Source organism: Phalacrocorax aristotelis, chromosome 8 (assembly GCF_949628215.1).
Source record: "Phalacrocorax aristotelis chromosome 8, bGulAri2.1, whole genome shotgun sequence".
Classification (NCBI taxonomy): Eukaryota; Metazoa; Chordata; class Aves; order Suliformes; family Phalacrocoracidae; genus Phalacrocorax; species Phalacrocorax aristotelis.
The window spans coordinates 31,160,115-31,185,674 of NC_134283.1; the positions used below are offsets into that span (position 1 = coordinate 31,160,115).

At 45.5% G+C, this 25,560-nt stretch overlaps 1 protein-coding gene across 1 annotated transcript in view; it reads left to right on the forward strand.

Annotated features, from left to right (window-relative positions):
* FGF18 (fibroblast growth factor 18) overlaps positions 1-25,560 on the forward strand; it is a 73,696-nt gene that overhangs the window by 28,842 nt on the left and 19,294 nt on the right. The window contains exon 4 of the mRNA XM_075102216.1: positions 25,272-25,378. Within this exon, the coding sequence (XP_074958317.1) occupies positions 25,272-25,378 (107 nt within the window). The remainder of the gene's footprint in view (positions 1-25,271; positions 25,379-25,560) is intronic.

Consider the following 25,560-nt stretch of genomic DNA (forward strand, 5'->3'; position numbering starts at 1 on the left):
ATCCCCCAGACTCCAGGTCAAAGGCTTTAATCCTGTTTGTTGGGCTGAGAACCTCTTGGGAGAAAAATAAGAGCAGCGATAAAGAACAGGATAAAAGGGGAAAAAAATCCTTTCCAGAACATGGATTTGTTGTGTTGGAGCAGGCTGTCAGCCGGTTCTCAGCTGCAGGCAGTTCCTACAGTAGTGTCATGCCCCAGTTTATTAGTATATCACGGTATTTGAAGAGAAAAATCTTTCTGCCCAACAGATGAGGTCACAGTGCATCTAGTGTAATTCATAAGCAATATCCAGGTGGGTGATTGGGATGTTCTTTCCCCATGAACTCTGGGCTTGAGTTTGGGTGAATCCAGTGCTTCAGTGAAGCACTCTCATCTTTCTAGGTGGGGGGGGATATTGGTTTGAGCTGAAAATAAGCAGACTTTTGAGCTTTGAGAGTACCCCAGAGCTTAAGTGGAATCTAGCAGCATGTGGATTCTGCAGGAACATTAATAATTGGACTTCCTGCGGGCTGGCAGCATGTTCAACTATTCTCCTTGTGATCTGCACACAGGCAACATGCTAGAAATGCTGCTAGCAGGCTGAATTATGAAAAAACTCTAATTCTGGTACATTTTGAGATGTTTGTGGCAGAGATGCTTTTGCTCAGGTTGGTTGCTGGAAGGATTTTAGGGATGTTCAGAGAACTGGTCCTTTTTCTTCTATGGACGTACAGCCCCATGTGTTCATACATTGCTGCAAAGATGTGTATGCATTGGCTAGCACGCACAGCTGACTTCGTGTGCAGCACTGGTGAGGTGGAGGTGGGCTATGATGATGGCAGGTCAAAATATGGGAACGGTTGTTCCCTCAGGGAGCTTCAGGCAGGACGAGGTACATGCCATACCTAGCACAGGGGGCAGCTACTGCTGCTGCCAACATGGGTGGAGGAGCAGTGTTTGCTGTGCCACAGGAGGTGACAGCTAGAAGGCATCTGGCTGGTGTGAAATGAACTCCCATGGCTGTTGTGTAGAGTCACCCAATCTCTCAGAGAAAGCTCTGCCCAGAGGTCTCATCAACCTTATCTTTTGTCATTCCCAAATTTCCAGATAAAACAGGAGTGGAAAGTGCCACTTGCCTGCTAATTATTGTGTCATTTTGTTGCATTCATCCTCTTCAGGTTTGATATGTAAACTAGTCACTGCATGCTCACTGCTGGCTTCCCAGGAAAAGCTCTTGCCCACAGTGGCTGTTGGGTAATGTGATGTAGTTTTCCTCTCCATAAAAGAAGGCAGCATTGACAGTGGAGTGCAGCAGGGAAGTGTGCCCGTGAGCAGCTGACAAGTGCTAATTTATGTGTCAAAGCCCATCTTGTCCCCTTCATACATATGCAATCATGTCTGAACAACATATCCTCGCACAGGAGCATGCTTGTGACCAGTGTCAATGCTGCACAATTGCAGAGCCGGAGATTTCCCAACTGGGGAGCTCCCCGGTGCCTGTGTCGCTGCTCACCACCAAATCTTCTCTGCTTCTAGTTGCTGGCATTCATGTAGGCCATTTGCTGACACCCCCACCTGCTCCCTCCCCTGCGCTCCCTAATAAAAGGCTGCAAAGCCTTCCCATCCCTAGCTGTATTGAAAGGTTATGGAAATCGGTTCATCATCTTGCTTGGCACAGGAACACTTAGAGCATGATAATCGGGGAGACAGTGCGGTGGGACATGGAGGTCCAGGATGTGACCATGCAGAGCTCCTAGCTGTGATAATGAAGGAGGGAGATATGTCAGAGTTACTGAAGTGAGAACCATCTGTGTTACAGCCAAAACTGGATACAAAGGCAATGACACAGGATTCATTATGTGCTGGGACCCCCTCCCCCCAAGGCATTATTATGGAGTAACCTTTGATCAAGACCAGAGAGAGAGGCTTAAACCAGGTCTGAGGATCTCGACAGTTGCAAACTTTTGATCCACATCTCCATCTTGCTGGTTGGATCTGCCACTGAAGGAAGTCACCTTTCCTCTCATGCAGCAGATGGCTGTTTTTCCTCCTGCCCTTTTTCTCTTATTCCCTTTTTTACTGCCTTTACACTGGCACAGTGAATCAGAGCCGGGCTTAGCACCGGGGAGTGCCCAGCTTATTTCTTGGCTGTGTCACCCTTGCAGACGGCGCAGTCTCCCACAGCTTCTCCACTGTCTTAACCCTGTCCCCACTGACAGGGGATATGATGGTGGAGGTGATGTGGATTGATGTCCTAAGGATTACAGCCTGGGGACGGCTTTGGGAGGACGAGCAAGAGCCAATGTCTGAGGAAAGGGAAGAGATGAGGGAAAAGGTGCCCCTGAGCCGGCTCCAGCCCTGAATTCTCCCAGCAACTCAGTGCCATTAAGAGAAGGAAACATTAGGCAAGGGCAATGCAGACTCAGCCTTAATGTGGGAGGCTCTGTCGAGTGGGGTGGCCGTGGCTAAGGTCCATAGTGCTCATCACCAGCAATTAGCACTAGCCAGTTTTAAGGACGGGGGAGCTAGTAACATTTTAGCACCTCTTTCCCCTCTCCTCCCATGCATTCACAACTAGTTGAAGAACAGTGTCCAAGTGAAGAGATTTTTTTTTTTAATTTGTTTTTTTTCTCTTTTTTTTTTTCGCACATAGACAGCTTCCAAATGGCTAGCATTGGAGGGTTGTCATGCCTTTGAAGGGAGGTTAGTTTTACTGCAAGGCTTTATTGACTTCTGTAAAACTTCTCACCTCTTGGTTGAAGAGAATGCCCAGAAAAGAGGAGAGGTGGCAGATTTCAGGCAGTGAATTGCCTGTTTCCAGGCAGCCACCATGAGTATAGCAAAATGACCATGTTTGGTTCAGGGAGAGAAGATACCACAGGGCTGAGGCAATCTGGCTGGAGGAAGTCCCCTTGAATGCTTTATCCAGGCCTACAAATGCCATGTTCAAGGAAAAATGCATGCCCTGCAATGCATAGTTTTGCTGGCATAATAATTCTGGTATGTAATTTTTGGTTTGTGCATTCTTTGGGGCCGAGATCTGGCCCCATGTGTCAAATTATTAAATGGCAAATTAAGTCAGTTAACAGAATTAATTGAGTCGATGTAATCCTTTTAATCAGCTGGATTTGATCCCTTCTTAGATGAATTAGAATCCATTAACAGATAAGTCAATTATTGGACTAAATTAAATCTAATAATAATGCCTGCAGCTCACAGCAAAACTAATTAATATAAACACACTTACCTATCTCCCAAGGTTGATTTTTTTCAAGGCTTAATTGATGTTCCTAAAGTGCTCTGAGATCTTTAGATAACAGTTGATCTATGCGAGCAAAATATTCTCTTAACAGACTATAAACTAATTAGAAGACTGATCTATTTACAGATTGCATTTTTACTTTAATGTCTTCAACCTATTCAGAAGGAGTTTGCACTGGCCCAGAAAAACAATATTCCTGTTATAAGCTTATTACTTTACGGATTCCTAAGTGGTCCTTTCATTCAGAAAATGAAAGGGGGAAGGAGAAAAAACCAACTACTAAAGTGCTGACAAAAAAAAGAAAAGGACCTGGAACCTTTATATTCTACCTCCGATAAATGGTACAGATAGGGAAGAGAGGGATCAGTGACCTGAAACCTTAGATCCTTTCATTTATTTTCATTTCACAAAAGGCAGAAGACATTCTATCCTGTTTGTTCACGATCTTTGTATCCGGCGCAGTTGGGGAGACAGAGCTCTCTTGGATGGGTGAAGGCATTTTTTGCCTCATTTGTATTTCACAGCCATCTGATTTTTGTTTTAATTTGTCCCTGGCTACTGCTGTCCTGTGGGGTGATGAGAAGTGATAGCCATCAGGAGAGAGGCAAGGGGAGTGTGAGAGATTTTTTGGACTTGCACTCTTTGTGGAGGTAACTTTTATTTGCAGTGAGAGCTTGGGTGTCCTGAAAGCTGGGATGCAGTATATGTAGGTAGATTATTAGTCAGTGTGTTCCAGGTTGCTATCCAGTGGTATTTTGTCCATTGACCTAGTCTATCACAGTTTAAAAAAACCTCTTGGGTCCTTATCTATTTTATAAACCTTCTTGTCTATAAACCTAGTCTACAGCATAGGAGGCTTTGTGTGAGGATACCCCACGCAAGGGGAGCACACAGGTATGACATCTCTCTCTCTCAGCATCCCATCTCTGCTGGCGTTTTCAGCCACCCAGTGGGATGGACCATGAGCCAGTGAAGTCCTCTTGAAGAGTCCCCCTGAGTTTGGTGGGTTTTAGCTCAGGACTTAGGAGATGCTCCTGAGACAGGAGGTTTGAGGAGGTTAACAAAGCATGGGTATGCTGGCAGGGTGTTGACAAATCTGGGGTCCAGCAGACCGAGGAGGGAAGCAAATTCAAGAGGTGGTGTGCGTGCATGATGCCAGGCATTACCTCCACGTGTCATGGGCATTCCTGGTATGGAACATCATGCCCCGTACAGATGTGCTTTTTTGGGTGGAACAGGGAAAGCAAGGAGCTCGGAGACAGGTGCCTCCTTCCTGGGGCCACCCCAGCCTGGGTGATGTGCTGCGCAGCTTGTGGTCCTTGCCTTCTGTTCTAGCTGGGGCTTCCCAGAGGTGCCAGTGGACAAGCCCATGGTGAGCACATTACAGCTGTCTAGACATCAGCCACACTCCATCCTGCCAGAGATTTCATTTGTGGTAGAAGCGGGCTCTGTTCCATGAGGAGGTGTAATATGTGCGGAAAATATTATTACAGTAAAATAGCCTCCTTTAATTGACTCTAAATTTTGCAGGATTCCTTCCTAGGTTTGGGTAATCCTCTGCGCTCCAGAATTAATGAGCTGACATAGCACTTCTTCGGGTTTGGCAGCCTGACAGCTAATTTAGAACTCCCTAAACTCATTTCACTAATGACTCCCATTTGTTCTATCTCAAAGCCTGGAAACAAATGCAAAATACCAGCGCCATTGTCCCATCTTTAGCAAGTCATTCTCTCCCCTCAGTATTTCTGGCACCTTGACAGCAAGCTGCCTTGGGAAACCTGATTAACCCTTTACATTCCTAGAATAGTTAAAATCAATTTTGATCCCTCTCCTGGGAAGATCAGGAAGAAAAAAACTAAACTCATTGTGGCTGGAAGATGCAGAATTAATCTGCGGGAAAGATGGGAGATGTAGCCCGAGTAGCAACTGGGGTTAGTTAAATATAGCTGTATTTCCACAGCTGGACACCGGCTGGACATTCAGAAACCTGCCTTTCTTCCCAGGAACCAGGTATGTGTAAAGGGCCTGTCGATCCTGGTGCAGCTCAGCCTGATACCCCACATGAACAGTGATTTGCTTTGTAATTTATTCCGCTGAACCATCAGGATGGCTGTTTCCTATTTAAAGGACGTATCGCTGCTTCCAGTCTCTTCCCATTACAGTTTTGACATGACAACAAGACAAATAATTTTTTTAAAAGACCTTTTATCTTCTAAACCATTTATTTTCACTTACTTAGCCCGGGGGCAGAGCTGACCTCAGCGTAGGGGATGATCATTCACCATGGCAGCTGTACAGTCATATGGGTCCTGGGGACTGGCCCGAGCCAGAGAAGCCTTCGCCGTCCAGCTGCTGTGTTGTGGCTCTAGTGTTTTTTCCCTTCTTGCCCAACATCCCCTATTGCTTCATCTTTTTTTTTTTTTCCTTAAAATATCTCCCCTTCTCATCAGCAGTGGGGCAGTGGTGACGTTTTCCTTTGAAAGCAGGTGTGGGGATGAACTGAAGCACTGCAGCCGGCTCTCTGCTTTGTTGAACCACACGCGGGGCGGCTGGAGCTGGAGCTCCCAGGCTGCGCCAGGCAGCGAGGAGCCTTGGGTGCCCTCACCTTCCAGGCGACTCTGAAAGGTTCGGCAGCTATTTGAAATGTGCTGTAAGCGTCTTATACAAACCATCTGTACATTTAAGACATTTTCATTTTTTATTCTGCCATAATCTGTGCCTGTGCCAGTGTAGGGGAAAGCTCTGCTTAGGCAGGATAAGTTTGGGGAGAAAAATGCAAGCCTTTTGCTTTTTGATTCATGACAAACCTATTTCAAACAATGTATTTGTTGCCAATTTCCTTTACTTTTGGTTTTGATAGCTGCTACCCCAATCTCCCACTGTGGTCTGCTCTGCACCTGAAGTTCAGCTTTCTGAGGCAGTCTCTGGTTTGTACCTGTAGAAACAGCAGAAGCTGTTTATTTTTCCTCTGACACGGCAGTGATTTTTGATTTCCCTGCTTCTGGACCTTGAGATAGCTTAAAAACCCTTGACCTTCATGGGGGGAAAAAAAAAAATCACCTTTTAGCTCTGTGTTCAAACTTCATGTCTCCATAAGCACTGATCAGGGTTTGGAAAAACATAGGCCTGTCTGTCAGTAAATATTAGGGACCCAGAAATAACAAGGAGAAGTAGTTTAGAGGTCTGCTGATAACGTGCCATTTTTAATTTCTGTGTAGAGTGAAAAGTGAGCTACAAAGTGAAAAATCTTTATTTTCATGCAAGTCATAAAAAGCTTTTTGTTAACAGTTTGTGTGTGTATTTAATTCTGTGCTGTGATTTAACTGTCGCCATTAGAAATGCAGAATAGGAAATCGGATCCCATCTGTGAGCAATTTAAGAGGAAGTGAGACAATGGAGTCGATTGCTTCTTCAGTTTAGATAATCAATACAAATATTATTAGTATAGTGATTTATCTTCTGAGACATTTTGCGAAAATGTGAATGCTGGACCCTGAAGACAGGTCAATATGATATTATCTGTTCCTGCCTTGCTGTGATCATGTGTTTTTTTCCCATGAAGCTCAAGCAGCTGCTTTGCTAAATGTTCTTCCCTGGCTGTGATGAAATAACACAGAAACAAAGTTAAGGCTTCCCTTTCTCCTCTGTGACTCTGAAAATGCAGAGTGTGTATTAGTACAAAGATTACTTTTGTCTGAAATTTGTAGACTGCCTGGCGGATAATGGGAGATAATCATTAAGGTCCCTTCCAATCCAAACCATTCTATGATTCTGATTCTATGATGAAGTTCTGGAAGAAGTTTGAATAATTTTAAATATATTTCTAGGCCATAAGTGATTCTGTGCACACTTTGAGCACGCCTTTGAGTTTACTGCAGTTGTTTCATGTTAGTGTTTGTTATCAAGCCTTGTATTGTGGTATCTGAGGTTTTCCAATATCTAAGCATTTGGCCAGTCATGAATTGAAGTGGGTTCTTGGGATGCAATTAAAGGTATCCTGTGAATAGGCTAGTCTACGTTTCTGAAAGGGTTTTTTAATTGCTTTTACTTTGGAGAAGGAGGAAGGAAAAAATCATCAGCAAATTATCTTGTAAATTTTGGCTTTTGTGTTCATTACCATGCATGTTGTCAAGTGGCCACTGAGATTTGTCCTTCACAAGAAATGTTTGGAGGAAATGAAAAACGTTGCTAACTCTATTATGAACATGCCTGATTAAACACAGGATGGGAAATTCAAAACTTGGTGTGTAAAGAGCAGACTTCTGCTTGAAGATAACATGGGATCTTACTAAGTTGCCCTTTGAGAGACCTAAAGTCAGTAGCTTGCTTTGCTGGAGATTTAATGGTGGTGGTGTTAGCCAAGTTGCTCAGCTGGAGCATCTCCCACCATCCACTTTGCCCAGGTTAGGTGGTGGGACACTGGGGCTGGACCCTGTAGACAGTGGAGAGAGAAGGACTTTTGCTCTTCATGTGTAATGAAGTGGCACAAATTTAATTCTCTCAATCTCCTCATGTGTCCCTCCCTCATCTCCAAAACAAGGATTGCACCATTCCCTCACCTTGTAGGTGTGCTGTCAGGATAAAAACATTGCAAATGGAGAGATGCAAAAGAGACGGTGGTAACAGACACCACATCAGTAGCCTGGTTAGAAGTAATTATTTGGTGTTTTTAGGTGCTGAGACACCATTCTTGTTTTCAGGTTGGGGTTTCCTCAAGAAAGGTGTTAGACTTTATAAAAAAATAAGGCACTTTAATCGCTCAGATTTCACCTCAGCTCTTTTGAAAACCAGATAGTCAGGAATTTCCGCAGCTGTGAGGTGGAGCACAGCAAACATTAACAACGCCAGTAGCATTGCGTGGCCGTCTGGAAGAGGGAAGAACCTGGTCCCCTGCAAAATTGTACTGAACCTCAGGCTTGGTGGAAAGGTGAAAAATAATGAAGCTCCAAAGAGGAGAAATTGCTGATGCATGACACTTGGAAATCTGGGAGAGTCCAAAAAGGGAGCTGAAAATACCCCCCAAAAATGACTATCTGCGGCTTGAATGAAATAGTGTCCGATCAGCATTCAGAAACCGCTGAATTCAGGCCGTTCCAATACTGGCATTTTCCAGACTGCCTGCCAGTCAGATGCAGAGGAGAACATGTGTAGAGCGTCTGCGGCCTCAGCGCTTGCAAGAAGGGGAAGGCAAGCTGGAAGTAACAGGAGTGAGAAGGCCCAGTAAAGAAAACCCTATTTTTCCTTACTGTGAGGAAGAGAGGGGCTATTGGGGTTGGAGGGAGATGGTTGCATGGCTGCGCTCTGTGAGCATCCCTTTTAACAAGCCCTGCCAGCAATAAATACTGCACACTTTGGTCCCTGAAGAATTTTAAGTATTTCTGAATGCCCGTAACAGACAATTCATGCTTTTATGGCGACATAGGAGCTGAGGCCTTCTAAATGTCTCTGACTTTGTGTCCCTGACTTCTGCTGTAGTCACTTTGGGGATGTGCCTGTCCTTTGATGCTACCTGGAGTGGCTGAACTTGAAGAATCACTGGGTAGTGCTCAGATTTATTTTGCCCTCATCATTGAGAGCTGAAATGTGCCTAAAAGGCTGTCTCCTCCTCTGCGTTCGCAGCTGCCAAAAAGGGTGCCTTTCTTCCTAAAGCAATATGAAAAAAATCCTGCCATCTGCCATGACCCTGCCTTCTTCTAACTGTAATGAGTTTTGGGTCTCCTCCAATGAGCAGTTTCCCAGTGATCACAACTGGATGGCATCTGTGCTGGCTGGAAGGATCCAGCCCCAGGTAGTGCCATGGAGACGAGTCCTTGTTCTCTGATACCACTCAGCTGCTTCTGTTCCTCATCCAAGAGCTGGGCTGGTGGGATGGAGGAGGAGCGGATGTCGCGCCTGAGCAGCACGATGGTGACACAAGCCATTGACTTTTGAGCATATGGTAGGCGACATACGCTTGGGATCCTGGCTTCGAGTTGGCATGGCTGGTATGGTTTGGTTTGTACCTGATGTTCTCAAGTGCTTTTGGAAGGACAAGCAGGAAAGGAAATGGGTGTTCGGCTGTGAGAGGAGAGCTCTAGCAGCAGGGCACATCACCCACAGCCGCTGGAGGTGGTGAAGACCTCGATGTGGAGAAGCAGCAGGGAAGGGCTAAGAGTAGGATGGCATGTAAACACCAGATAAATCTAAAAATTATAATGTCCAAATGGCCTCAATGCTTGGCCAGGGACAGTCACGAGGCTCAGAGTGCGTCCATGCCCCGTTACTACTCTGGCAGATTTTTGCAGAGGTGAGTGCTGAAGCAGACTGAGGATTGCTTTGGATTCCTAGCTTCAAATTGCACGTTGTGTTGAGGCAGAGGGTGAACTCCACAGCTGCTGAAAGCTGGTTTTGTCCTGTTGGGATCAGTGATGTTGTCCCAGGTTCCAGCAGCAAAGGAGCTTGCCTAAAGGTAACTTCAACATAAATCCGAAATAACATTTCTGCTGGTTGCACGGAGGGATCACAGGGCTGGATCTCTGTTACAACTGAGGCCTGATTATCCTCTTTCCTACACTCATGAAACTCTACCGACTTCAGCAGAGCCATTCCTGGAGCTCCTGTGTGAGACTGAAAGGAGATTAAGTGCCCAGCAGTGCGTCCCATTCCTCCTGTGTCTTGCACCTTTGTTAAGACCTTGCATTTCAAACCATTTTAGCCGGTGGGAGGCAAATCAAAGCTGTTAGGTTTTATCCAGTGACAATGGTAGGGTGCTGCGTGGTGTGCCCAGCCCCTTGCCTTTGTGCAACATTTGCTCAGCGGTGATTCTTGCCTTTATTTCATTTGCTTTTGCATCTGCATTTGTAACCTTTTTTTCAAGTTAAGTTTCTGACCGGTGACTCATTAGGAGTAAATAGGCAAAAGGATATTGACTTTACACCCACTAATTCGGGGGTGCTAACAAGCCAATGTAAAAGCTGTATAGTCACTGGGTAAATTGTTCCACCTGGGAGGACTGGAGGAGGGGAGATAAAAAGCATTGCAAAGAAATTGCACTTTTGTTTCTAGCTACTAGCCTTGGTTGTTCTTGCAACCATGATGAGTTTGGGTGAACGTTTGATGGTCACCATTGCTGTTAACCTGTTTTGAGCTTCGCCAGTATTTTCTGGTGCTGGAACTATAGACCTGTGTGGGCACAAGAAGCAGCTAAGATCCTAATTAGAAGATGCTAAATATGTTCACTCAGAAATGAGGTGCCCTTTACGGCAGCTGGTGGAACAAACCCTTCTTCCTACGGCATATGTGAGTGCAGGGTGGCAGATGAGTCAGGATGCGCATTGCTGCTGGTGCTGGCATGCTGCACGTGTGCTGCACTCGGAAGGGGAGCTAGAGACATATAATAGCCTTAATATAGCTAGTATAGGTCCTGATAGCAGTAAACATCAGCCCATTAGGTAAATGTGAATCAGTGTGGCTCTGTGGACTGTGGCTGCGGGGACAGCAGAGGCTTGTGGTCACGGTCATGGCCATAGGAAGCTTGCTCTGCTGAAGTCTGTTCTTTGTTCCCTCTCCAGCCACATCTCCAATGCAGTGACCACATACCTACCCTTAGGTATGCTTAAATCAAGACAAGGATGTCAGCTTTTGTGGGGAGAGCAACCTGTTTCAGGGGAGCTGGAGCACAGCTAAGGAGCAATGGTCTCTAGCCCTGATGGTCCTGCTGTGAGCAGGGGTTTGAGCTGGATGACCTCCGGAAAGTCTTCCCAGCCTAAATTATTTTGTGATTTGGTGAGTGTCTTTCAACACCGATTGTCAGAACAGAGCTGGCAGATAAAGTTGTCCATGATCCTTTGCTTTGAAGGCAGTGGTTCTCCTCTGGATGCATTCAGTTGGACCCTTAGCAGTTATCTTTTTGTGGTTTGTCCCTCCCTTTTCTCCTTGTGATTTTTGTATTGAGATTTTTAAGGATTTATATTATTTTAAAAAACTGGATGTAGGCGAAAGTTTTCCTTTCTACCATTTTAGTCCTCCTGCCCTTTCCCTCAGCTTGGGGTGGCCCACTTATATCTGTAGAGATGATACCATCTGCACAAGGGTACATAAACTGTAGTTTATCTTAAAAGGTGGGGTCTGCAGAGTGGAGAGGCACACTATGTAGCAATGCAATACCAGTTTTCTTCTCTACTCTTTTCTGAACACAAATCTGGTTTACTGTGTACTTTGAATGGAAGGAAGGAGTCCCCAGTCCTGCTGTATCTGATGTTAGGCTCCCTTTCACTGGCTCCCACTCAGCGGCTGTGACTTCCAGCCTCACTCCTCCTCGGTGCCTGACCTGGCTGCAGCTAATATCTCTCTCTCAGCAGGAGCAATCTGAGGAAATGCAGCAAACTTCAGCTCCTGGGGCTAAATTGTTGTGCTCTGTAACAGCAAACTGTGTTGAACTAATTGACAACCAGCTTTAAACTTACCCCGATCAAGGAAATACATTGATTTATTTTTTCCTCTCTTACCAAGTGTTAAGCAGCCTCCAACTTGGTTTCCTCCCCAGAACTGGATAACTCATCTATCGTGTAGTAAAACTGATGGGCAGTTCTGACCTCTATACAATCCTTTCAGTATGTCGAGGGAGGAAGGAGTTTCTTATGCGAATGTTTGACCACTTAAAAAAAGAAAACAAAAAAAGCCCAACCCAAAACCACACATGACAACAAAAGATGATCCATTTTCTCTGGATGTCTTTGAAAGAAGCTTAGTTTAGAGACAGACTGGAGAGAAAGGCTATTGATTTTGTTTGACCTCCAAACAGACTGCGGTCAGTATATTTTCCCTGTTGGAAGTGATTCAGGGCTCTGAATTTCCATGTCAGCGTTTGTATTCTGAAGTGCACTGGAGCTTTTGCTGCTTCTTCAATAAATAGCAAGCTGTAGGGAAAGGTAACACTGGTATATATGTATTTCCCTCTGGATCTGCCCTTCTTTTCTTTTTCTTTCATATATAACTCGGTCACTTTGCTGATTAAGCATTTACAAGTCCTTTTCACTGAACATCATGCAGGTTAATGGCTTAAGTCGGGACTACAAGGAACAGTTTGGTAATCCCTGTCTTGCTTTTTCCAGTGCTGAGCCAGGTCCTTTCCCAGCCTCTTGCCTGCACCAGCACCCGGTGCTGTACCTGGCATGAGGAGAGAGATGCCTCCCTGTACACAGTAATAAATCCTCTAACAAATACCATCCCTTCTTCTGCCCTGATTATTCTCAGCCTCTACATAGGAAAGCCTTCCTGATTTGTACTTTGCCTCCTACAGTGAAACGGAATCTTCTGTATGGTGACTCCCACAGTACTGGAAACGCTCTGCTCAGTACAGGTTTGCATAGTTTTGTAGACATTCTTGTAAAATGGCTTATGACAACTGAGGTGCCCTTTCTCTGGCAATCACCTATCAGAGTAGCTTTAAGGGATGGAAATACCTGTAGGATGTGTTGATTGTCAGGTTTCTAAATTTGCTCATACAGCTCAACTCCTTTGAGCTGAGCCGTACCAGTTGGCAGCTTTCCATGCCGAGGTTTTGACTCCGTTATCTCCTCCTAATTTAAAAAAAATGCTTCACATGGCATGTTTTTGGTCTGTATGCTTCTTCCTGCTTTGCAGCAAATTCAACACAGCAAGTTTGCTGCTGTCGGGACATCAAAGGGCAGCCCGATAAACCCACCACGATGTAATCAAGCTGTAGATGGAGGGTTGCTGATGTTGGATACCAGTTGCTGAGCTCCTGTGTTGGCTTTGGCAGCATGAGCTTCATTTCTAACCCACGTGGACAGATGTTCCTCTCAGTCCTAATGCTGACTCTCTCTTTAGAGAAAGGGTTGGTCTTCATTGCTGCTGCCAGCCTCCTGTCTGCTTCTAGCTGTGTTTCGGATCAGGGTGGATGTTGCTGGTGCAGATGCATGAGATCCTGTGGCAAATGTGGTCTGCTGACAATTATACGGCATCAGTTTCTAACTTAAGTGCTTAATTTTACAGAGAGTAATAGCCCACTGCATCCCTAAAAATACTGAACGGTAGAAGATGTATTTGCTCAGCCTGTGCCAAATCAAGCTGAGGTTGCAGCTTGCATCGCGCGTGTAACTCTAGTGACTCCCCGGAGCAGGACTTTAATGGTTCCCCAGAATCTTTTCTTGCTGTCTTTAGCCCAACCCCTGCCCCCTACATCTGAATATTCAATTACATTAACCCTTTGCAAATGGATCAGCAAACACCTCCAAGAGTGGTGAGAAAGACACCTGTAACTTAAACCTCTGCACAAACATGAAGGCAAGGAGTCAATGGAGGGAGATTGCAGGAGGTGATGGACTCTCTTCCAGTGATCCCCCAGCCCCAGGCAGGACGTGAGCCTGCCCAATGCTGCCCAGCAGAGCCCAGCACTGTTTGCCCCACACATCCCCATGGCTGGAGCTGCTGGAGGTGGGTCCCATGGGTGCTGCCTGCTGGCCTCCCTGTCTGCCCAGTCATGCTGGGTGCTCGTGTCTACCCTCGGTACCAGTGCTAATTATCCATCAGCTCCAGGCCTGCGTGGTGAGTGGTCCCCACTGTTTTCATTGGGCCATTGGGCAGAAGAGGGCAATGCAGGGGGGCTGCCATGCTGCCTGGGATGATTTAGTAATAATTATTACTAATACAGCAATAATATTAATCAACCTGCTACTTGTCTTGGGAGTAAGTACTCCTGGGCTTACAGCCTGAGTACAGACTGGTCTGTTTAGGTATTACCTACCTCAAGGTTGTCATGAAGCTTTGTTTATTGATAAGCAGAAAGTTTTGCCACAGCCCTGAGCGGCAGGTGATGAATCAGTAAAACATGTTGTTGGAAACGTAGGTAAATACTGGGAAAGCAGGAATGCTATAAGTTTCCCTATTGCAATGGTTTTCATAGGTGGTCTCTAGTACATTGTGATGGTGAATCAGGAATATGACAGTTTCTTGATAATGATCTAAATAAAAAACTAAGCACGCGTAGAAAAGCAAAGATGTCCTTGTGTTTTAAGTGCCTGTAATCTGCTTCTAAGGGCTGGGTACCAAAATATCCCTTTGATTCTCAGAGGTAATTGTACCTCTTAATTAGCTGGAGGAAAAAAAAACCCACAGCCTGAGATCTTGCTATATAAATTATAATTAACCCCTTGGCACTGGAAGTTGAGATTTCCTGCCCCCAAGCACAAATGCAAAACGCATTAGCAGCACTTAATGTCAGGCACTCGCCCACCGCAGCCGAGGGGTCAGCTCCCTACCCCATAAATACTGCTGCACTCCCAAGTCCAGTAGGAAAATGGCAGGGAAGCCGTGGAAACCTGAGGGAAAGGACTAAATAAACTGTTTGAGGATGTTTGACCTGCCTTTTTTTCAGAGCTGCAAATGCCCCAGCAGGAAGGACAACACGGGAAAAAAAAAAACCCCAAACACTGGTGAGGAGATGGGAGCAAGGAGAAGGATGCTTCCTGGCGAGTGGTTTTGTTAGCTGACATGGCTGGTTGCTTCACCGTGAGAATGGCTCTCGGCGCTCCCGCCTCACACACCTCCAGTGAAATAATTGTCTGGTGCCAGACACACTTGGCTGTGCCTGTTGTATGCAGAGCACGCCAGCCAGGGGCCATCGGCCACCCACTGCTGTCATTCACCAGCATCCTGCTTTTTTGTCTCCTTTTCATTCGTGCCTGTTGGGGGATGAGCTTTAACTCTTCACACCGGAGGTGGACCTGCAGTGAAACACCAGGTCAGGGCAGCGGGAGGCAGGGAGGGCAGCATGGCAGTTTCTGTGAGGAGGCTGGCCTGAGCCTGCTTGCACCTGCGGCTCTTCCCTTCCCGCTTCCCTGATCGACAAAGGGTCTCTGCTCACTTCATGACCTCAGTGGAGGGCTTTCCCTACCAGGAGCTTGTGCAGAAGCTCCTTAGTTAAGTTAGCTGGTTCCTTTTCTTCTTTGGGGTCCTGGATGGAGAAATTACTCTTTTCTGCCATGGGTCAGTCCCAGGGTGGCTGCAACTCTATGCTGGGCAATAAAGCCCTTGCAGGTAAGGTTTTGTTTGCCAAGGACTGTCTCTTGCCCCATGGGTTGTGTGGCGTGTCCTCGGGCTCCTTTGTGCTGGTGGCTCTGGTGGTGAGGGGTGTTGTGGGCTCTGGCAGCTCCTTGTGCAGCAAAACTGGCCAGCTGAGCTCAGGTGGTGTCAGCAAGCATGGGGTGACTTGGCCACCGTGGCAGGTTTCGAAGGTGGCTTCATCCTCCCATGGCAAAGATAAGGGACAGCCCTGCTCCTTGGGTTTGGCATAGAGATGTGGTCATCAGGGCTGCCTTTAAATATTTCAAGTCCGCTATGTATAAATAGCAGTGGGGAACATCCTTCTCCTGTCTGTTCCAAAGATTGTGGCAGGAGATAAAATAGGAGAGCAGCAAGGTGTCCCAGCAGGGAGGAGGATTGTGCTCACTGGCACAGGGTAGTGAGTGCTGGAAGTGGGGTTTGTCCTTTGTATGTCTGAAGACTTTTGAAGTGAATTACGTGCTGATTACAGAGCTGGCCAAAGAGCCCTCCAATCTAAATGAGCTCTGCCTATCTGTGTTAGGATGGGTAGAGTTTGCACCTACAACAGCAGCCTCACCTACCGCGTGGCACCCGCTGCCTTGAGGGACTGTCCCCTTTGTGGATGCATGAAGCCACCCCTCCAGGGTGGGGAGAGGAGGAAAGGATACTCTAGTGCAGGGAGGAGAGAAAGGGGCTGAGAAAACTTTGGATGGAAACATGGGCAGGAGGCTGAGCTTTATAGGTCGTGTGGGTCTCTAGATAAACTGAAACTGGGATAAGGAACAAATAATAAAATACAGATTTTTACACTGTCAATGCTGATTCTTTAAGCCCAGAATACCCCAAAATAAGCTGCTACAGATATTGTCTCTTTCCTTTGCTGTTCTTCATGAGGACTGACTTAGTTCTGTACTTGATTTACTTTATATATTAAGATTTAAGATGTGATCTCCTTTTCTTAATCCAAACACTTATAGTTTGAATGCAGAATTATAGTTGAGATTTTTTAAAGTACCTTTGTTAAAACATAAAACTAATTTTACGGTTCTGACAAGTCTTATTTAAATACCTAGTGCCAGATGCCTTTTGTCCCAAATGACTCTAGAAATGTGAAAAAAAAAAAAAACCAAAACCAACCACCTTTAAAACTTCTCCTGCAATTAAAATGCAGTAAAAGGTGAGCAAATAGTCTTAGCTATGCAGTGGACTGGGGGTGATAGTTTAAGAAAAGCCTTGTGATGAATGTGTTTCCAAAAATAAATACATGAAACCAAAGCTGCTAAAGGCAGAGTTAATGTGATATCTGAATTTTGTTATTTCTGTTGCTGCCGCGCTGAGAACAGTTGAAACAATTGTGCGGTGTCTGTAAGGAGAGACCTTTTCAAAGGGACTGACTGCAGAGGACCTTCCTCCAAAGTGCTTCACCTGAGGGACTCGCTTTGGCTACAGTTGGTTCCAGAGGATATGTCTCCCCAGGTGCTGTAAAAGATCAGTTCTTGTCCACCCCTTTCAACCCTTACCCAAAAATAGTTGCACTCTTGTACTCTTATCAGTGTGTGACGATTGTGTATACTTCATTTAATAGTATGTTATCTTTTATATGGCAAAAGTAAGCATCAGCATTAAAAAGTCAGATACTTTTGAAACTGCATTTGCATCCATTTGTAAAAGCAAACCCTGATTGAAATCATAAAACGTAGAGGAAACTTCCTCATGTGCCAGAATATTTTATTTGGTAGGTTGTGCTGCTGCCTCTGCTTTTCTGGGTACCAGAGCCACAAGCATCACATTGAAAATACTGGAGCATTCTGCAACATTTTTAGCATATTTTTTACGTGCTGGAAGAAGGGAGAGTTACAATGAGCCCTTTGAGAAAATGCACGAGCGTGCTTGTATTCCTATCCATAAAATTAATTGTCATAACTTCAACTTTTAGTGGAGGGCACAGAATAATAAAACCTGCATGGTAGAACGCAGCATCATTTTATATCAGGCATAGCTGATAATTTATCTAACACTGCAAATACTCTACGTTTCTCCTGATTAGCGCCATTTTGGGGCACTCACATGTATATGACAGTGGAATCTGGATAGATTAACTTTTGGAGTATGTGAAACCATCATGGTGTTGGCAAACAGTAGAGATTTTTGTGTTTGGGGCTCCTCGTAAGAGGATATGGTGGTGCTAACATACCACCTACTTCATTGCTGAGGATGAGCAGCCAACCACCAGTTTGCCCAAGAGAGGTGGGTGAGTGCTTCATAGTAAATGTGGTCTGTCTTACGCTTCTGGCGACAAATAAAGCAGCTTTGGAGAAGCATGGGTTCCCATAGCTGTCATTCTCCGCTTATTGTTATTTTTGTGTACAACAGTATTTTTTTTGGGTTCAGCTGAGACTGGGAAGAAGAGTCAAAGTAATTTCAGCAGGGTTTGTTCTTGCAGTAATTCTAACCCTCTGCAGGACAGGAAAGGTTCACACTATTTCCAGTGCTTTGGATTCATTTCAGCTAGGCACCCTGGGCCAGGTTCTGAAGTCCTTGTCTGTTGGGCTTGACTGTGTCAGTAGGAGTTTATTCAAATGAGAATGATCAAAGACATCAGGGTTCGGCCCTTTATTTTCCATTTTAGCTGCTTTTTCAAGCATTACAGAGCTTCTGAACTTTTCTGAGGCTCATCCTTCACTAATTCCAGACTCAGAGCCTGGCAGCTTGTCAAGCAGTTTTCCTGCCTCTGTAGCAATACTGTCCACTTGAGCTGTGTTTGGAGGCAGCAAGACACCCTGGTGAGATAGAGGAATTTCTGTGCTAACATTTTTAACGTTTCTCTTTCCAGGCCTACTTCTTAGTCATTGCGAGTGTGCAGGTGGCAAAGACCAGTGCAGAATTTGTCCGCTGCTGCTCCCCGCCCAGGCGATTTTAAAGCACACAACCTATTGCCTCCAGTTTTACTGAATCTTGTCTAAATAAGCTTATTCACCATCATTGAAACAACTGCCAAAATATTTTTAGTGTCTCTTATGGTGAATTATGTATAAAACATCTGCAAGAAGCCAAGTCTGATTCCCTGCTGCTTAATCCTGTTTTCTTAGATCTCCAAATGGGTGCAAATGGCTCAGTGTCAGAATGACAGTATTTTACATTCATTTTTCACGTGGGTGAACGATGACCAGCCTCTGCGTAGTGCAGGCTTGGACCAGTAACATGGTACTCACAATCTTAATATTGTCCTCAGATGTTTTTTAGTTTTTGTTATTGACAGAACCTCAGGTTCTGTGATTTAATAACTTAAAGTTGGGCAAAATCGGTGAGATCTACCTTCCTATTTATTCTGGTCTTACATCAGCTAAATTATCAAACAATTTTCGTGCGTGTAGACTGATCAAAGACATCAAATTAACAAATTTTCATTTAAGCTTCTTCCAAAATGTGGTGAATGGAGTTATTTTATAGGGACCATGTCTGGAAGCTTTGCCATCCTTTAGGAGCCAGAGTGGGCATTTGTTTCAGAATATTCTTTTTTCCTCAGTATTGCCATTCTGGCATAAGCAACACATCTCTTACAGGGTGGGAAGGCAGACCGTCCCCAGGATGGTCCCTGAGATGCCTAGGGAACACCAGCAGCTCAGCATCATTCCCTGGGTGCATTTTGTTAGCCACTGCTGAACTGGTAGTGGAATTTTTTTGGGTGGGTGTCCCTACAGGTGAGACCACTGTAATGGTGTGACAGGCTTGAATAGTGGAGGTTTCACTAGTGTGTGAGTGATATTTTAGTACCTGAAGATCTCAGTCTGTGCACCCCATGAGATTAAGTGCCTGCCAGCAGTGTGTCATGCTCACACATCTGCCTTGGACTGGGTACTCAGGCTGACGTGGTTGGCACCAGCATGGATATTTCTGCATGTCTTGGCCTCGTGTCGTGTAGACATGCCCAGTGAGTGCTGAGGGGGTAGCTCAGCATCCTGGAAATGGGACAGGATGCTTTCTTGGTGTTAGGTGTTTGTTTGCAGATGAGAGTGCCTGAAAGCATCTCCCAGAGACTGAAGCTCCTATCAACTGGTGCAGAGGTGAAACCCAGAGGGAAGGTGTCCCAGAGTACATGAGAAAGAGGAACTTTAGCCCTCATTTCTCCATTAAAAGTGCTGGGATCCTGCACTTTCCTCCATCACATCCAGCCCTTGGAGTGGTCGCAGGTAGGCAGGGTGAGGACACAGCCTTGGGGAGGAGGGAAGCTTGCACCTCCATGTCCAAAGCCATGCTCCTGACGTGTCCAATCATGTGTCTGGTGGCAGAGGTGGGACCCTGAAGGGTCCATGTAGGTCCCATGTAGGTGTCTTTATCAGCACTTGAGGGACTTCCGATGTGTGTGAAGTCCTTTGTGTGAAAGTATTTGCAAGATCAGGTTGCTGCAGTGTAAGTGCCTTTGAGGTCTTTGCTGCATTATAGATTTTCTTCTGATGTCTCCCATGCAAATATTTAACCTGTCTGGTTCCTGAGAGCTATTAATGCTGTTACGCAGGTGGCAGGTTTCTGCAGTCTTTCCTTTGTTCACAGAGAGCCCTCTGTCCTGTTCCCCTTCCTGCCCCAAAATTGGGCCGTGGGGGACTTGGCATTTGGCATATATTGATGTGTTGACGCTCTGAGGGGTTTATGAGCTTCAAATCATGTCTTTTTCCCGAACTACATCAGCTGGCCGAGTAAAAGATATGATGTTTAAATGTTTAAAAGAAAACCTCATTTAGAGAGATGGCATTTTTAAAAGCCTGGGTTAAGACTGGGTGCGCTACTCCCTGTGCAGTCCCCCTTCTCTAACACTGGGTAGTTCTCTTGCTTGTGCAAAGGGGTGACCTAAAAAAGAAAATACCTGAGCCTGGATCTTGGAGGTGCTCTTACTCCTCCTCCCCATGACCATCCCTATTAATAATTTGACTTACATATCCTATGCTCACTCAAGACAGACTTGATGACCTAATTGCAGTGGTATGTGGGTCAGAGCTCTGCCCTTCTGAGCACCAGCCTCATTGATTTCAGTGGTTACTCCTGGTTTGGACCTGAATAATTGAGAAGGGACTTGGGTTGTATGGGATATAACTATTTAAAATGCTACAGTTTGGAGGAATATATAAGTACGCAAACAAAACCTGAGGATGCAGCCTGTATTGCCTTACTTGTTCATAGTCTGTAGGCTTTATTAGACCCTCCAGACTTTACCTAATTTTGGCATTATTCCCTCATCATTACGTCATGAATGTGAAGTGGAGACAGGGTCATTCCCTCCTGTGTTGTGGTCATGTAAGGGATTCACATGGTTTTGGTAGGGAGTAGGCTGTGTTTGAACAGGTTTCAACTGTTTTAAGCACCCTTGGCCATGCTGGGGTTCTCAGTGGAAGATTCAGTCTTACCAGAGAGTAAATCTTACTCTCCAATCAGATGCAATATATGCTGTGAACTATGGTAATGCACTTTGTCTCATTTCATAGCATCAGAGTTACTAAACTAGAAAGCTGCTCTCTACCACAGACACTGTGGTCCCAGCCTCAGCGTATCTGTACATCCTTCCTCTTCATTAACTGGAAATGGTTTAAAGTGCCAAAAATAGTTTCCCCAACTTTGTAATTGCATGAGAAAAAAAAGTGCAACAAAAGCAACAAAATCTTGGTGCCTTCTGCAAGCCTTTTCTCCGGGAAATATGTTTTATCTGGCCTGCTTCAAGATGCCGGTAGGCAGCATAAATGGCTGTAGTTTCTTTTTCTCTGCATTTATACCTGAAAAAAGCAAAAGGCAGTGAAGGATAGACTTGAAGTATCCAGTCCTTCTGCACCTTCATTGTGTTTTCCCTTTTATCTCTTTATTTATTTGAAACTGCCTGGCGTTTAGGCTTTTGTGATAGGTACATGTAAACTTCACACTTCTCAGGTGCCCTCTTTCTCCTTTCTTTCCCCATGATTTTCTGGCTCCCGTCCTCCCACTCCCAGGAAATATCTGAAAGATAATTTGGCATATTTTCTGCCACCTTCACATATCTCCCTGACTTCATGTTTTCTTAGCTGGAAGATAGCTTTTCAACATATATATAATCCTTTTCACCTAGACATGTGAGGAATTCCAATCTCTTCCAGTGGGAGTTTTCAGGAAGGTTTAGGTTAAATGGGCCAATAAGGCAAAAGCATGTTGCAGAAGATCTCACCCTCTAAAGACATCTTTTCTCTTTAGCGCTTCTCTCCTCCTCGCCCCCCCCCCCCCCCCCCCCCCCCCGGAAAATATATCAGAATATCTAGCTGTCAAAGAATTTAAACAATAATACCTGATCTGAAGGCTAGAGTGCAGGGCCTTTGAAAACAAAAGATTGTAATCTCTCTACAGTGTATCCAGGGATTAATGGAGCTGGAAGGCAGGTGTCCTGCGCAGCAGAGTGCCGTGAGGACACTGCTCCAGCTTGGTGGGGTTTATTTACCTGGAGGTCGCAATGGAAATTCTCTTAGACTTTCCCTGGCACTTTTATTGTGGCCATAGCTTCTTTATCATAGAAACAAGACAGCAAACCAAGTCCAGTTTACATTAATTTAAATCCTGTTGGTGGTGACTGAGCTTTTCTGCCACATGTGAGTGGGGTGGGAGACCCCTTCTGCTGGGCCATCTCCATAACCCAGAAACTCTTGTTGCAGCATTCAGGGCTGGGATAATCCCAGCTGATTATAGCTGACTAGATGTGTTGTCCAAGGTCCCTGTCTGGACTCCTGAGCGATGTAAGGGAGAGAGGGGCAAATCCTCCCCCATTTAGATGCCTGCAGTAAAAAGGAGAATCAGCTGTAAGGGGTGCTTTAGGATGGAAGCCAACTGAGTTATGAACCCAGCCCTAAAGCCACACTGATCTCTCATAGGAAAGGAGGTGAAAGATCCTTAGAAATAAGAATATGTTACCAGCATCTTAAGAGTCAGGTTTTTCAGAAGTAGGAACCTATGGGTGGCCTTGGCCTGTACTTCAGCAGGTAGGATCACAGCGGGGAGCAGGCAGCATCTGTTGAGCTTGTTTCCCTCTGCTCCCCACTCCTAGACATTGGGTGAGGGATGATCTCTGGGGCTCGCGAGCCTCCTTGGGGCACTGGAGTATGTATGCCAGTATATTTACTGGTGTGGGTGTCACACTGGGTGCTTGCCCGTCTGCTGCTTCTTGGCCTGTGCTGTGGCACTAGCCTGGGAGGAATCTCAGCACTGGCATAACTGTTGCAGCCCACAGGAAAGGTGACTTCCATTTAGTTCTAAATTATGACATTATTTTATTAGATCTTTAAACTTTATTTAAATTCTTTATTTAAAAAGGGGGAGGAAGGTATCATATTTTAATTAGTAGCAGTGTCAAAGGAGACGTAGATTAATTATTTGAAATCACTCCATCCAGATGGTTTTAATTTTCACAGCAGGGAACCGGCATCTTTTTAAGGTGATATTTTTCAAATTAAAATCAGCTTGGATATTACTCATACTGGCTGCAGAGCAAGGGAGTGGGGAACACGAGCCGGCGTGCCCCATGTTTGTTCATCTGAGCGTGGGCTGCCGGAGGGGACCTGCGTCAGAGAGGTATGGGTTGCCGACTGTCCAGTGGGACCACAGATCGAGGCTCTCACATTGGAGTGCTTTATCAACACTAGCTCCTACTTTGGCCAGCCAAAATCTATATCTGATATTCAGCATTACTCTTAGCAGCTTTAGTCGCAGTGCTGAGACTGGAATGGATGGGGAATGCCTTGCAGTTTAGATGGGGACTTACTGTGTCCTGTTCTTGCTTGTGTGCAAGCTGTGGAGCCCTCACTTGACCCCTTTGGTAGGTGGCCCCAGGTCCGTTTGTGCGCCTGGGTGGCTTTGACACTGTAGATCTGTGGGTGACTCCTTGGCACTCTGGGTGTTGGCTGCGGTCCTTGTGACAGTCTTTGGGACCTCTCGTGCTGGCTCCATAACCTTCCGTCATGTGAGGGCTGCTGCTCTCCTTGTCTGAAGTTGACTGTTAGTCCTCTCTAAAGCCCCTGCTCATTTGAGGGGAAGACCTTTCACCGTTGCCTCTTTAGAGACAGTTGTACCTTTGGCTATTCCCTTGTCTATTAATGCTGTGTTGCATCTGAGCAGCCTCCCTGAACTTACTGAAGCAGTGGGCATTTACCAAGTTATATACCATGTTGCTCATCTTGCCCTTGAAGGTTCATCTTTGACCCTGTGCCATCTTCCCCCATCCTGGCTTTGCTCATCTTTATATCCTTACTCCAATGGGATATTTTTCATTCATGTGGCCCTTCCTCACTCAAGTAGTCACTGGTTCGATACTACCTTGGCAGGTGTGGAGAGAAAGCCTGCAGCACCCGGCTGTCACTGGCAAGCTGCTCTCTGTCACAGATACCTAAAACTGTGGTGCATTTCTGAAAGGCTTAGATAAATATCCATATTTATGCATGATTGCAAGTAATATACTGCTATAATACAGGCATTATCCCACTTGCTGTCAGAAAGAGGTTATTCTTTAAATATCCTCTGTGATAAAGGTTTAACAAATATGTCTAAATAAATGTAAGCAGCTAGTAACTAGAAAACCCTGAACTTTCATATGTGACTGAGTTGCAAGGGGGAAAACTCCATTTAGGGCCCTTGTGAGTTAAAGGTTTGTGATATTTGCACTGCTGCAGAAGCCAAAAGCTGACTTTACAAGTGGGAAAAATATTAATGTGTTTAAAATGAAACAAACTCCTATTTCTATCCCCATGGTAAATCCTTACAGTGAACATATTTGCTCTTAGAGGGTTTTAAAGTTTGAAATATGAATGCCAAAAAGAATGTGACTTTTTGCAGCACAGATCAAACATTCTCCAGAGTTTGGCAAAAGCCATGTTTCTACGGTAAGGCTCGGGTCTTACAAGTGTGAGTGTTTCCAGAGCAGGATCGTGGATTTGCACTTGCTGACACTTACACATTCTTGCATTGTGTTTCGACCATGTCTCCTTTCTCACCCTGCATATCGGAGATGGAGCTGAACCAAAATGTCCAGTCTGTGTGCTTGTGCCTCTCTGGGGAAATTCCTGGAATCCGAACCTCGAGCATGACTGGAATTCATGTTTAGATCAGAGATGGAATAAAATGCTGAATTCGGACATGTCTAGGGTTTTTGAGATGCTGATGGGTGGCAGCTCAGCCACTTCTGCAAATACAGTTGTGACAGGGCAGGTGGCTTATGAAGATGCAGCAGAAATCTGTCCTGTACCATGGCTCCTGGCCATGTACCAGCCATGTACCAGCTCTGGCTTCAATAAACATATGAGGCACTATGAGGCTGGCCATATTTCTCCCAGCTAGAGTAGGAGTCACAGACCTGGACTGCCAGAAAGCAATTAGTGTCCTCCTGGGAACATAGCTAGGCACACAGAGGATGTCTGCAGGGCAGGCATTCATCAGACAGAACAAGCAGTGCCGAATTTCTCTTCTGCTAGCTGTTGCATTGATTGTAGGAGATCACTGCTATGTTTTGCACAACGAGCGTGTGGCTGTACCACTTCTGTGAAGTGTTTGAGGGCCGCTGGCTGTGGGGAAAGGGTTTTCACTCTTGTCATGCTAATCTTTTATCTTCATGAGAATAAAATCCATGTTCTTGCCCTCCAGGAACCCTCCTGCAGAGTGAAGGAGAGCATTAGCATTGAGCTTTATATTGCTGATGGGGTGCTGGGATTGGTGTGGACTGATGGAGCACGCGTGTGTTTATGTATGTTCTGTGCTAAAGTGGCATTAAATCTGGAGCATCCACTTAGGAGTCAGTGGAGGTGTGTCAGATCTGCACCTGTGACCAAGCCTGGAGCTCAGCCCCTGGGTGGTTCCTTGGGTTGCTCCCTTGCAGAGCATCCCGCTGTGGTGTGGTTCAGGCAGAGGTAATGGGACAATGAGACTGATGAGCTTTGCACACTCTGACTTAATGGGACCACACTGGTAAATGCTTTTTTTTCTTCCGTTACAAGCCCAGCTTCTAGTGGAAACAGACACTTTCGGCAGTCAAGTCCGGATCAAAGGGAAGGAGACAGACTTCTACCTTTGCATGAACAGGAAAGGCAAGCTAGTGGGGAAGGTAAGTGTTTCCTATTAATTCATTTGTAACATGAGTGTTACCTTTAGCAGCCTCCTCAAGGCTGTAATGATGTGTTCGAGCTTTGCCTGTCAGCCTCAAATGAAAAGCAGGACAGAGGGGATGTGGGGTTTGCAAGGCAGCTTGTGCCCTTCTGAGCCCTCCCCTGCGTCCATAAACCCAAT